The following is a 14,011-nucleotide window of genomic DNA, read 5'->3' as shown; positions in this document are numbered from 1 at the left end:
GCAGGCTTCCTGCGCAAGCCCCGCATCCTCACAGCTGAGTCTTCTGCCCCCAGTGTAACCCAGTCCTGGGATTTCCTTGGGTTTAGGAAAGTCCAAGGCTCTGTCCCAGCAACCCTGTGCTCAGTCTGCAGTCAGAACACGGCGTGGGTTTCTGAATGAGCCTGAGTCCAGCAACCCTAGAGCAGACCAGGTACCACATTTAGTGACAAAGGGCAAGGAGGGAATTAGAACATGCTGAGGGCTTTCCATAAGCTCAGTGGTTCATGCGCATTTCTCATTTTCCCTCAGAGCCACCTGGATGGGGAACTGTTAATTCCATGTTACAACTTGAATACTTGCAGGCTTGGGAAATCTTGTCGAAACTTGTAGCTCTGACCTTCCATCCCAGATCTTTCCTTAGTTTTTATTACTGAGCCCCAGTTTATACCAGCTCCAGAAAGTGGACCCCTGTCATGGCCTTAGTATTATAATCTTGGTGCTATGCTTAAAGAACACTTCCCTCAGACCTAGGGTTGCCCTAATTTCCAGAACCAAGCTGCCTCTCTGAATCAATTTCCTCAGTATCTGTCATCAGCAACCATAATCATCTCCAGGTACTCAGCACTTAGGATACATCAGACAACACAGGAGCACCTTGCGTGTGTTGTTTACATAAGCCTCCCATCAACTGTACACAACCACCATTCCCATTTTGTAAAGCCCAAGCTCAGAAAACCTCAAGCCAAGCAGTTTGCTCATATTCACACAACTAGTATACCTATGTTCTCAGCTACCTATTTGCCTTCGTGACAGGCTACACTAAACCAGTTCAGATCTAAAATTTGATCATTTCTGCACAAAATTTTGCAACAATAAGTTGTCATTATCTAATTATCTATGGAGTCACACAATTACCAAGTAACTGAGACACACAGAAAGATCAAGAATCTCTATTGGAAAGGTTCTTGGAACAATTTCTTATATTCCAACAACCATGAAATTTATTTCTTTAGTTTTTAAAAGTTGATGCCAGATTAACCTGAATTAGTTTCAATGTAATTTTCTCCTCTACCCTAGATATTTAATATTTTTAACTATCTGTGTTACTTCCCTATGAGTATTGGCTTTAAAAGACTCCTTTGAGAACAACGAAAAGGAATTCACTCTCAATAGACACTGTAGAGCATTGCTTTTGAGAATCATCAATATTGACTGTATGTGCTGTTTTCGCCACAACCCCTTAATCCCCATAAATGTGCCACAGTCAATCTTCAGAATAGGAGCTCCTGGAGCCTCGTCCCTCCTGTTTATGCCTCAGAGGCATCAACTTACAGCATCCCTCCCCACGGGGCTGGAGACACACATGTTGTCTTTCATCTTGTGCTACTGGTGGCCCAGCGCGTCCAACTGGCAGAAGCGCCGTGAAATCAGAGCCATCCTGTGCGCACGCTGGGCATGAGCAACAACTGAAAAAGGCATCTGAGACGTGAGACACTGTCGAGCAGAGAGGATGATGAGAGTTAAACTGAACATTTAATTTAAATGTTAGGTTTAATGTGTAAGTATCAAAAATCAGATAATTGAGGCATATGGATGGGCTTGGGAACTCTGGTTCACTTTTTCATGTGGATCCCAGCGGTCCTGTTAAAATGGAGAGCCAGGGACTAACAAGTCACTAGCTTATCTCCTCTGCTGCTGCTCTGTAACAAACCGCAAGAGAGGTCACCTGCCTCCTAGGCCTAGGTTGATAGCAGAGTGAGCACCTCTGTTTCTGAGGTCCAGGCTTGCACCCACCTTGCCTCGATCCAGTAGTTTCCACTACTTGCGCACGTGGCCTAGGGCGGGTTCCTCTCCTCAGACTCCACAGAGTGCTAGGATGCAGAGTAGACCTTAGAGAAGGCAGGTGGGACACCTGCTTCAGAGTGACAGTGGCCCCCCTCCAGGCCCATCTCTTCCTTTTGACACCATTTACAGTACAGCAAGCCCACCAGGAAGAAAGGGAAGGATCCATCCTGATGTCAGGAAACACACACCTCCGTGTTTTAAGTGAGCACCATCCCCAGATACCTTCCCACTCTTGCGTAGATCCGCAACCCTGAGTTCTGGTCAGGAATTGATGACCCCAGGGCTGGAGTGCTAACTCAAGTATAGAGTGATAGGGGGAGGAGAACCTTAGATCAATTGCCAATTACTTTACCCAGAGAAGGAAGAGAGTCCGTGGGTGCTGCCCAAGACCCCAGTCCCACACCGGCGATCTGTACAGAGTTCCTGAGCCTCGAACCTGCATTCTTTCTACCACACATCTGCTTCACCACTTAATCAAAGACCAGCCTCGGAGCTTTGAGAAAATAGTCAACAATAACCTCCACACTCCACCCCTCCCCCAGCTTTCATTTTTAATTTCCCCAAACGCAGTTTGTAAAGTGCTGAATCAGTCTTCTACTTTGAGGGGTGTGCTGCATTGGACGCATCTACCCACCACGAAATTACTGCGTAGTGTACACGTAGAAATTTTTAAAATCACACTTATTTATTTGTCTTTTTATAAGCCCCTAAACTTCATCCTTTACTATATTTCTCTATTATCACATAACTACCCAGCCCCAAAGGTATTTGTTTTATTACAAACACAGAGAAGAAAAGAGCACAGTAATCCTTTAAAAGCTATGTTACTGATCTCTTGCCCAGATAAAATAGCATTAACCATCATTTGACATGTTCACCAGTCATTTATCACTCTAAAAAGCTACACCAAGAACCTTAAGGAACTTTGCCTTTTCCTCACAGGATATAAATAAACTTCCTTTCTTGGTTATGGTTTAAGAAAGAAAGAAAAAAAGAAGAAGAATGTTGGAAAGGCTTTATTTTATTTTGAAAGTTAGGTGTGTTTGCCCCTCGTTCTAGAGCCTTGAAGGGCTCAATGCTGGGACTGTTGGGGCCAGGCCCCCCATGCCTCCGCTGCCCCAGGCCCTGCGCCCGCGCCCAGCTGCCCTGGAGCGGGCTGGGCTGGCGACACAGACTGCTGTGGAGGCCAGGACAGCTGGGAAAGCCTCTTCTGCACAATGGATGCGAGCACATAAAAATTACGGCCCCAAAGAGCCAGCGGTTCTATTCCTTCCTGTTCCTTCCACGTTCCAGGTCACACCCCCCAAATTAGGATCAGCAGATGACAGAAGCCACGAGCAGATAGGAGTCAAGTGACATGGGAGTCTGTTCTCACCCTGCTCAGAGGCCTGTGGGGGAAGTTCCTCAGTTCCTCAGGCCTGTGACCTTCTAATGATTGGTCACCAATGACTGGTCACACCTCGTGGCTGTGAGGAGGAGGGAGACATGAGGACAACGTGCACTGTGAATCTCTAGCAGTGGCACTGTCAGGAGAGAGGCCTCCTGTGACTCCATGAAGGCCCATTTCGGGGTTGGCCTCACCACAGTTATAAAAAGGGTTAAATTTGTCTCTCACTTCCTTTCTCATTCACTCATTAATTTAATCACAGATATTTATTAAGCACTGTGTTAGGCAAGGAGGACAGAGCGCTGGCCCCCCATCCCCTAACACTCTGATGAGGGCGGCTCTGAGCACCACAGTCTGCACACGGCAGGGTGGTTGGTGCTGAGGCCAGGAAAGGAGACCCAGCCCAGCCCCAAGATGGGGTCGGGAGGCGTTTCTGGAATAGGTAACTCTAAGCTGTAACTCTTAAGTTTCAAGATGGAGCAGCCTCGGGGAAGAAAGACAAGTATATTGAGAACAGGAAACAGCACATACAAGAGCCCAAGGTGAGGACAGCCTGGAAGTTGAGGGTCACAGGCTGGAGGTTGAGGATCACAGCCTGGAGGGCTGTAGGCCAGGGACCCCAGAGGCGGACAGCCTCTGGGGCAGAGACGCTGGGCAAAGCAGGGGTGGCCTTATGTACCAGGCCCAGCAGAGGGTGATCTCGAGGTGCCTGCAGCCTTGTGATCTTTGCCCTACCTGGGAACATACTACACATACTGGCCATACATGTATCAGAGCAGGCTGACAGTAAGAGCCGTAACACACAGTCCCCCAAACCTCAGTGGTTCAACATAAGAAACTTTGTTTCTCATTCACGTTCCCGCATTCCCATGCAAGTGAATTGGTGTGGAGGAGAGGGTTGTGGGGGGACTACCCTCCCTGCAGGCTTCCAGGACCCAGGCTTCCTTCCATTTAAGGACTCCACCATCCTTTAGGGGGGCTGCAGGAGGAAGGTCATTCCGGCTCCAGGCCTGCAAGTGCCACATTCGCTTCCCCAACATCATTGATCAGAACTTGGACACAGCCCCACTTGCTGCAAAGGAAGCTGAGAAATATGACCCACCTGGGTGTTCCAGAGGGAAAGTACTGGTATTCTTGGCTTCAAGAGCAAATTAGTGCCCAAGAGATTTAGCTCAATGTGTTCACAGGAACTAGCTGTTCTGAGCACCACCTATGGCCAGGCACAATGGTAGGCATTTTGCATGCACATGTCAGACCAACCGCTATGACAGGTGTTATCACACCCCTTCTAGCTGAGGAAACCGAGGCTCAGATAGATGCTGTGACTTGTCTTTCAAGTGGATAGACAGAGGAGCTGGGATTTAGTCCCAGATCTATCTGACCCCAAAGGATATGTATGTTATTTCCATTCTACTAAGATTCCTTATGCCAGGAACAACCCATAGATGAACAGTACAGATGTCTGTGCCACACTGTTGGGGTCTCAGTTGGTCTGCCCTGCCTTTGCCCAAAGCTCCTTTCTGTGGTTTGCCAGGATTTCTAGGGAGGGTGGTTCAGTTGTGGGCTTCTTCTCCCCAGTCAGTTCTAGGATTTTACTATCAGTTGCCCATCCCTGGAGAGCTCAGAACTTTTTGAAAATAAACAGCAGATTTCCTCAGATAAAATTTGGGATTCCTGCTATAATATACAGGGATGATGTTTCCGTCCCAGAGTCTGCAGTGTCTGGCAGAACTGGCACTTAACTTCTCTTCTAGTCATTATATTCTCATCATGCTCCTCATTAAGAAACAACCAGTTCGTCTCTCTGTGTGGTCCACGGACCACCTGCAAGGGCCCTAGATGCTTGCGAAAAAGGAAAATTCCTGAACCCCACCCCCTATCTTTTGATTCCAAACTCTGCAGGTGGGACCAGAGAATGCACAACCACCACTGCTCTGGAGGGCACTTAATAAATGGCTGCAGAGGAAATGATGATAAAGATGAGAGAATGTGAGAATAGAACAGTCTTTTCCTCATTTTCCTCTTGGACTCCTCCTTGTCCTCTGAGGCTGAGGTTAGGGTCAATGTACATTTTCCCCTGGTTTACTCCCCAGCCCCATCAGAGGGTAGAGCCCTTCACCACCCCTACCACCACTGTCATCCATCCCATCATTGTCTCAGTGCAGTTCTCCCTGCCAGGCCTGAAGCTTGTCAGAGAAAGACTCTTACTCATCCTTGAATCCCCAGCCTAGCACAGTGCCTGGCATATAATAAATGCTAAATAAATTTCAACTGAGCTTTTCTTGATCATCTAAAATATCTGTTGCCAGAGAGCAGCAGGAGCTACTCTTGCATATTCTCATAATGAAGCTCCTTATTATAAATATTTTCTTTGTTGTTGCATGGATCTGTTTGGCCATCCTGCTGCCTAGACCAAAGAGCAGACCCCTGTAGGGTGACTGTTCACTCATTAGAACAGTCCTGCTTTCACTCCATTAAGAATAAACTATTAAACTAGCAAAACACTTTTGTCATCTGCAGAAAGGACTCATTACTAGGGACTCTTGCTGAAAGACAAGATTCAGCATAACAACTAAGTTTTGTTAAATTGTTGATGTTTCAGGAGCTAAGGAAAAACTACACACCTTGAATAAAAACAAACAACAACAACAGATTCAGTTGTCACAGATTCAGCCAGGTAGTCTGGAAAGGAGAAAGTGATTCCAGGCCTGGGAACCCTGGCAAACCGCAGAAAGGAACTTTGGGCAAAGGCAGGGGTAAACTAACTGAGACCCCCAACAGTGTGGCACAGACATCTGTACTGTTCATCTGTGGGTAGTGTCCCCCAGCTCCAACTGAGGCAAATGCAAATCCTGTCTGGACTAGGCAGCGTTCTCGCTGAGAACATCAACCAACTGGGAGCTCACAATCAACAAACACCAAACACACAATCAACTACTGACAGATTTAGAACACCAAGGACTTCAGGTACTATAGCTACCAGACATAAAATGTAGAGTAAGCATATGTAAAACATGATAGAAATTAAAAACAGACACACAAAAATGAGCAAGAAATAAGAGACTACCAATAAATGACCAGGCATATTTATAAAAAATATAACTTTGATAAATGAAAAAATCATTGTTGAAATAAAAAGTCAAGGGGGGAATTAAATATCAGATTTGACACTGCTCCAAGGAAAGATAGTAATCTGGAAGATAGGTCTGAAAAAAATGTCTAGAGTCTCCATATAGATACAGAAATGAAAAATATAAGAGAAAGGTTCAGAGACAAGGAGGACAGAAAAAAAAGATCCAACTATGTCTAAGAAGAATCTTGGAAGGAAAGAACAGAGAATGAAAAAGGCAACACTGAAGACAGAATGGCTGAGAATTTTCCAGAACTGATTAAGGAACTAAATTCACAGTTAAAGAAAACACAACCTTCATTACTTGAGTGCCTCCTCTATGCCAGATGCTTTTTACAGGCAACGTATACCAAGCTGGATAAATAAAAGAAATACCCACCGAGACACAACCTGAAGAAAAACAGATCACCTACAGCAGGACAGTCAGAATGACAATGAACTTCTCAAAAGCAAAATGAAAGCTACATGACAGAACTAGCCTCTTCAAAGGACCAAGAAAAAATAATCTATAACATAGAACTATGTACCTAGCAAAAACATCTTTCAAGTAATGGCAAAATGAATATACTTCCATATAAACAAAAACTAAGAACATTTACCACCTAGAAATACACACTAAGAAACTTTTAAAGATTTACTTCAAAAGGAAGGGGGAAAATGAGATACCACATGGAATTATGAGCAAATCAGGTATAAATATAAACCCAAGCATATAAGATCTACATAAAAACCATAAAGTAGTAATAAAAGGACAGACCTAGAATATTGGCTACTAATATTTGCAACACAAGAGGAGGAGTGACTTAATTAAACTGGTTAAGATTCCTCAATTGTTTAGGAGGAAGTCACAGTATTAAATTTAGCCTCTGTTGAGTAAACTTAGTAAAATTTCAAGGGTAACCATTAAAATAATTGAAATAAAGGATCTAAATTCTAAACAAAAAAAGGAAGGAATAAAGCGGAATATGAAAAACTAAAATCACTTTTTAAAGGAAAGAAAAAGGAGAAAAAAGTATCGAAAGACCAAGACAAAGAAAAAAACTAGGGCATAACAAGCCCAAATATATCAATTACAATAATAAATTTAAAGAGACTAAGCATACTAGTTTAAAGGAGACTAAGCACACTAGTTTAAAGGAGACTAAGCACATTAGATAAAAGCTAAGTCAAGTTATATACATTTTACAAGAGACACACCTAAACTGTTACACATGGGAAGTTTGAAAGTAAAGGGTAATAAAAGATATAGCAGGAAAACATTAGCTAAAAGAAAGCTGGAGTAGCTGTATTAATAACAGACAAAATAGATATTAAGACAAAATGCATCATGGATTTTAGATAGAGTCACTATATCCTAATAAAAGGTTCAATTCACTATGAAGATTTTTTAAAATTCTAAATTTGTATGCATATGTATTCAATGAAATTGCCTATTGTATATAAATTTTAAAATCTATAAATACAAGAAGAAACTGACAAACCCACCAATGGCAAATGATTTTATGTTTCTTTAACTATTGATAGACCAAGCAGATGAAAATTTAATTAACATTTAGAATTTTTAATAGTATAACTGACAAGCCTCAAATACTGGATATCTTTAAGACCCTGCACCCAATAGCTAAAGAACATACATTTTTCTCAAGTATGCATGGAACACTGACAAAAGATGACTTCTTACAAGGCCAGAAAATAAGTTCCAATAAAATTAAAAAAAATCAGTATCATATAAACCACATTCTCTGACCGTACCACAGTTACATAAGAAGCCAACAAGTAAAAGGTAAAAATATCTGCATACACTTGAAATTTAAGAACAAGCCTAAATAAATCATGGGTCAAAGAAAAAAATAATGAAAATTTAAAATACTGAGAATAAAATAATCAGAATATGCATGTCAGAACTTGCTGAGGTGCAAAGTTCATAAAAGGAAATTTATAGCTTTAAATATTTATACTAGAAAAGACGAAAGGCTGTAAATACTTGAGCTACACATCCAACTTAAACTGGAAAAAGTAGACAAAAAGTAACCTACCAAAACTAGAGCTAATAATAAAGAGAAATTAATAAAACAGAAAACAAACAAATGCTATACAGTGCTTGGTTCTCTGAGGCTGTGATAAAACAGACATTCTCCTGGTGAAGTTAATTCAGAAAAAAAAAAAAAGGTGGGGGTGGGGGGAAGGCCCAGATAAAGTTAGAAACAAAAACAATACAAAACTAAGATCATTCTAAAGTGCCCGTACCAAATCAGAGACTCAACCAGATTAGAACCTGGGCCTGGCTAAAGCACCTTCTCAACAGTGCAATTACATGATTAACAAATCATCAGTGAGGACAGGGTGACAATGGCACAGATGTCTGCGGGGTGGCCCACTGGGTTGGCCTGTGTCTTGGCACAGACATGCAAGAAGCACAGCACAGACACATGAAGCACATGGACAACACCTGAGAACAAAGCAGCCACCGCTCTCTCCAGAACAGCTACATCCCTCAAATTGACTTTTCTTTTATTCTGGAAGAAAAATTACCTGGAAAGGAAAAACAAGTGTGATTCAGTCTATTTCTAGAAGTGATCTAAAGCCTTGTTCCCAGTGATAGACTAAGGAGAAGCTCCTTTTTTTTTTTTTTTCATCCATGGCATACTAGCAAGCATTGAAAAATCCTAACATCGATCTTAAGACTCACTCCCTGTGCAGTGAATTGAAATATCTGGGGTGGGGCTCTGACTTGGTTCTCTGCATTACATCACGTTTTATTTGGCCCAATGTTGACAACCAGATAAGGCTGAGAGTCAGGCCCCAGAAAAGTCTACACTGAGGAAGTTCAATGTAGGTGGGAAATCCACTGCCCTACCTTGAGCAGGAGACACAATTTGGGAGCTGGCTTGAAATGGCCCTGCGGTTAGCATTTACCTCTGACGTAGCTCCTTAGAGCTATTTCGAGCTGTAAGATGCAAAGAGGGTGAGTGAAAGTTAAGTGACTATTTTGCAACTTTCACATCAAAAGGATAGACAACCATTCACACCAAATGAAGGCACAGCCTCCCAAACTGCCAGTTCCTGACACCAGGAAATAAAACAAAATGTTCGCCCAAGGACTATGATAGTAATAAAATAAACACAAAGTTTCAGCAGGGGTTCTGCAGGTTATAAAGTGTGAGAGGTCTGTGTACTGTGTTTCATGGACTTGTTTGAAGGACTTGGGGCACTGCATGGAGGAAAAGGGACTGACTTACAATCCAGACTCCTGGATTTGAATTCAATCTGGCTACATAAAAGGTGTGGGACCTTGGCAGGTCCTATGGTATCTCTGGCCTCAGGTCTCCATTCTGTAAAGCCAGAACAATGATACCTCCCCCACGATGGAGCAGGATTAAGAATAACAGCCATATGGAGGCATTCTGCTACCTGGTTAGCCTGTCCACTTTATAAACTCTCCCAATTCACCCATTTGCATGATTAATATCTGACACTTCAAGTTTACAAAAATACATTGAGTCTATAATGCCAGCTGAAGATGGAACTACAGTTTCTTTCATCACTCTGACAGAATTTGAAAGAACAAAAACGAATGGGATCATAATCAAAACCAAAGACAGCAAAACATTAGCCATGCAGAACTCTGAGAGAGACTGAGTTCTGGATGGCTGAACTTCCTGAATAAATGGGGGTTTCCTCTTAAGAATCAAAACATGATGAAAAACAAACACACCAAAAGAAGCACAAAACTATCTAGGATTAAAAAAAAAATCTCTCCAATACTATTCAAAAACTTTTCTGTGGCTTTAAGGGGCACATTCTGAATACCATTTTAGTTTTCCTTGAAAATTTTTGATCATTGTTGTGGACATACTACACAGTAGCCCAGTGGTGACATTGATGGCATTTGTGGGACTGTAAAAGGCTTAATCCAAGGCATAATTTTACAGATGTGAAAGCTACGCCCAGAAAGGGTAAGTGACTCAAGCCATACAACTAGCTGAAAACTGATGAAAGGTCACCATCTCCTGACCTTTCATCATTCCACACTGTAAAGAAGCCACTGACCTTGATAAAGCCCCAGAATGGTAGTAACCCTGGTAACCCAGAATGTTTTTAAAGTATATGTCAGGGCATTAACTTACAGATTTTTATGTCTCTCCTTGTTGATATCCACAGATCCTATTCATGCATGCAAACCTCCCTCAAGTGTGTATGCATTTTGCTTTTTAAGACTGGTTTTATTCTTCATTTAAAGTGTCCTTAAAAATCAGGTGTCTCCTCTCCAGGTGGGTCGTCTTGTTCTCTGGGGAAGTAAGCACTAGGCAGCCCTGCTAAATGGAATAGGAGCAGCCACCTAACAGATGCGACTCTAGGGAAATACGCCTTCTTGCACCCAAGCACATGCCATGTCCTGTCTTGTTCAGTTGTGAGATCTCTATTAATAAGACCACCACAGTTTATAAAGCAGTCCCCAGCCTTACCCACAGATTAAGTAGAAATTGAAGGACCCAAAACACAGGTAGGTACACACTGCCTGGCTGTGCTGCCATGGGATTTTATGCCTAGAGCACTTAGAATAGGGCTATACACTGTGTGCTAACACACCCATACATGGCATTATGGAGCATGTACAACCGCAACCATCTACAATCCCAAGTGCAAGATGAGGTCATCAGACCAAAAAACATTGTTAACAGCCACAGAAAGGGCACTCCCACCTCCCTCCAGTGTTTTCTCCATTATTCAAGTAGGTGCTTTAAAATGTTAATGACAAAAAAAAAAAAAAAAAGCAAAGACAAAACTTTGTCTTCAATTTACCAGAGCATATTCAATCATTTTTTGAAAATTAAGTTGAGCTATGATTGTAGACAAAGCGCAGTAAAACTGCTCATCCCTGCAACCCGTGCTCTACTGTGGCAGTTTGTGAGTGGATTACTACAAAGTGATCCCTCTTATCCAACCCCTCGGCTTTCCCCACTTCTTTCAGATGTTGCTCTTTGCCCCAAAGCAGTTTTACCAAAACCATTCCCTGGGAGAGCCTCGACCTTTGTCCCCTTGCATTTCAGATAAGCATTTGGACAACTGGAAAAAGTTGCTGCAGCCTTCAAACGTTGACTTCTCCTTTCCTTTGACCCCTGGAGAGCACAAGCCAATCCGGACCTGCCAACGTCGCTTGCCCAGGAGACTGAAGTTCCCTACTGTGAGTCCACCCATAATTTCCAACTACGGTGACAGCGCATTGCAAGATAACGTCACACTGGGTGCTTGGACAGCCGAAGTGTGTGCGAAGCATCTATATGACCTGGCTCCTATGACCTTCTTTTGTTCACACCTGAAACCAAAGCATCTCTCCGTTAACCCACTGGCACAGGAAAGTAAGGAAAGGTCTTCCCTGGCATTTAGGACGCCTGGCTTCCAGGTGTGGGATGAAGCCGTCTGTCGCCATCTCCGCTGACCTGCCCTGGTGGCCAACTTCTCGCACTCTACGTGTCGCCAGAGAGTCAGCACCGTCCTCTCCCGCCAGCTTTGGAACGCGGGACAGGCGCGTCCCGGGGAGATGCCCGAGCGCTGTGGCCCCGCGCGAGGGGCTGCGGGCCCGGCGCGGCGCGGAGCAGAGCGGGCGCGCCCTTACCTCGCTGACGATGGTGGCGTGGGCCTGGGCGTAGCGCCAGCCGCCGCGGCACGGCACGAGGGGCGCCGAGCGGTTCGGGAAGGCGGCGAGCGGGTCGGCGCAGCTGAGCGCGATCGCGGCGGCCGCGCTGGCGTTGGCCGCCTCCAGGAGGTAGCGCTGGCAGCGGCCGTCGCCGGGGCGCTCGGGGGACTCGGAGCCGCGGCGGGCGGGCGCCGTGCGGTTCCACTCCTCCTCCGGGCTCCAGCCGCAGCGCTCGGCCAGCGCCGCGGCGATCGGCCCGCGGCACCAGTAGTGGTCGGGCTGCGTGCCCAGGAAGACCACGCCGACGAAGAGGAAGGCGAAGGTGACGCCCGTCAGGCACAGCAGCAGGAACACGCGCCGCTGGAAGCGCCCGAACTCGCCGGCTCTCTGCAGCGCCTCGTCGAAGGAGGGCATGGTGCGCGCGGCCGCCGCCGGCCCCTCGGCCCCGCGCCCCGCCGCCCGTCGCTGTCGCGCGCCTCCGCGAGCGGGTCCTGCCGCCCGCCGCCCCGGCCTCCGAGTGACCCGCGGGCCCCGCCGGCCGCCTCCCTTTAGCACGCCGCCTCCCCCGCGCCACCCGCCCCACTCGCCCTGGCGCCGCGCCCGCGTCCGCTGCTCCTCCTGCCCCCCGCCGCCCCCGCCAAGCCCTGTGGGTGCCCTGCGCAGCCCCAGGGGGTGGGGGGTCCGGGAGGTCCCGCGAGAGGCCGCAGCGGACCCGGCGCACGGGGTCGGGGTGGGCGCGCGGCAGAGTCCGGGTGGCAGGGCCTGGCTGTGTGCCACCGCGCGCCAGGGACCCGGCCCGGGACTGCGAGTGACGGGCGCAGCCTTGGGCCTGGCGCGGAGCTCCATTTGGTCCCTGCCAGCAGCCTGCTCTGCAGTCGGTCCTGGGTCAGGCTCCAAAAGAAGAAAGTTTCAGGGTCACCCAACCACTCCCGGGGGTCCTGCGACTCGGTCTCTCCGCGGTCCCGAGTACGGTCTGAGGACTAAGGACCCGGAGAGCCCCCTCCAGCCTCACACTGCCTGTGCAGGGGCCGCCCTGCACCCCTCTGGGGCAGGGCAACCGGTTCGAGACAACGCCGGGCATCTGCCCAGACCCATCACAGAGCTAGAAGCAGGCGGGATTAGATTTGGGCGACATCTCCAAGATTGTCCAACTTTTTCAAAACGCAGCTGGGCCATCCATATGGGTTGAGCGACTTGCTCAGAGTCCTGGAAGTTCAAGGTGAGAGGAGACCACCTCAAGGCCAGACCAGATACAGGTTTCCTTCTCCAGGATCTTCCAACCTACTCTCAGCCTGAATTGCCGGGAAAGGGTGTTTGTAGTTGGTTCGAATCCTTGTTTTTTTACTTCTTTATTACCCCCAAAGATGTGCAGAGCTGGGTAGGATACCACCTCCAGGCTGCAGCTCCCAGCCCAGGCCGCTGTGTCCGCGTCAGCACTAGAATCCACTTCTGGGCTGCAGCCTTTGGCTGTGCAGACCACCCCACACGCACTGCTTCGTAGGCATTTTAAGAGAAAAACCGAATCACACTCATCTTTGTATCTTCTAAACGTCCACATCTGTTCTATATCTGCACTGTCCAATATGGTACCTAGTACCCATGTATGCCCATTTAAATTTAGATTAGTTTAAATTAAATTAAAACTTCTTTTCCTTATGAGCCATGTTTCAAGGGCTCAACAGCCATGTGTCTAGTGGCTAACACATTGGACTGCACGGACAGAGAACATTTGCATCATCACGGGAAGTCCTGGTGCACAGCGCTGATCAACAGATGTCGGTTAAACACGAATAATAAGAATCAGTTCTCCCGTAACTTTTAGCTTTTGTAAAATACGCTGACATTGACTCTTTTTGAAAAAGTAATGGTTTTGGTTTATTCATCTGAAATTTTATACTTGTTATTTTTATTGCATTTAGAAATGAATATACCAGATATAATAGATATACCAGGAATGGATATACCAGTACATTCACCACATATTGAGTTACCAAAATATGTCATTATAATAACATTTTTGCTGTTTGGGAAA

At 45.9% G+C, this 14,011-nt stretch overlaps 1 protein-coding gene across 3 annotated transcripts in view; it reads right to left on the bottom strand.

Moving 5' to 3' along the window:
- Positions 1 to 12,395, bottom strand: part of SLC22A3 (solute carrier family 22 member 3) — a 97,468-nt gene extending 85,073 nt beyond the window's left edge. For all 3 annotated transcript variants that reach the window (XM_045544693.1, XM_045544692.1, XM_045544691.1), the window contains exon 1: positions 11,959 to 12,395. In XM_045544693.1, the coding sequence (XP_045400649.1) occupies positions 11,959 to 12,393 (435 nt within the window). In that variant the 5' untranslated portion in view covers positions 12,394 to 12,395. The remainder of the gene's footprint in view (positions 1 to 11,958) is intronic.
- Positions 12,396 to 14,011: the final 1,616 nt, after the last annotated feature.

The sequence above is a fragment of the Lemur catta genome, chromosome 2 (assembly GCF_020740605.2).
Source record: "Lemur catta isolate mLemCat1 chromosome 2, mLemCat1.pri, whole genome shotgun sequence".
NCBI lineage: Eukaryota > Metazoa > Chordata > Mammalia > Primates > Lemuridae > Lemur > Lemur catta.
This window is presented reverse-complemented; position numbering and strand designations above follow the sequence as displayed.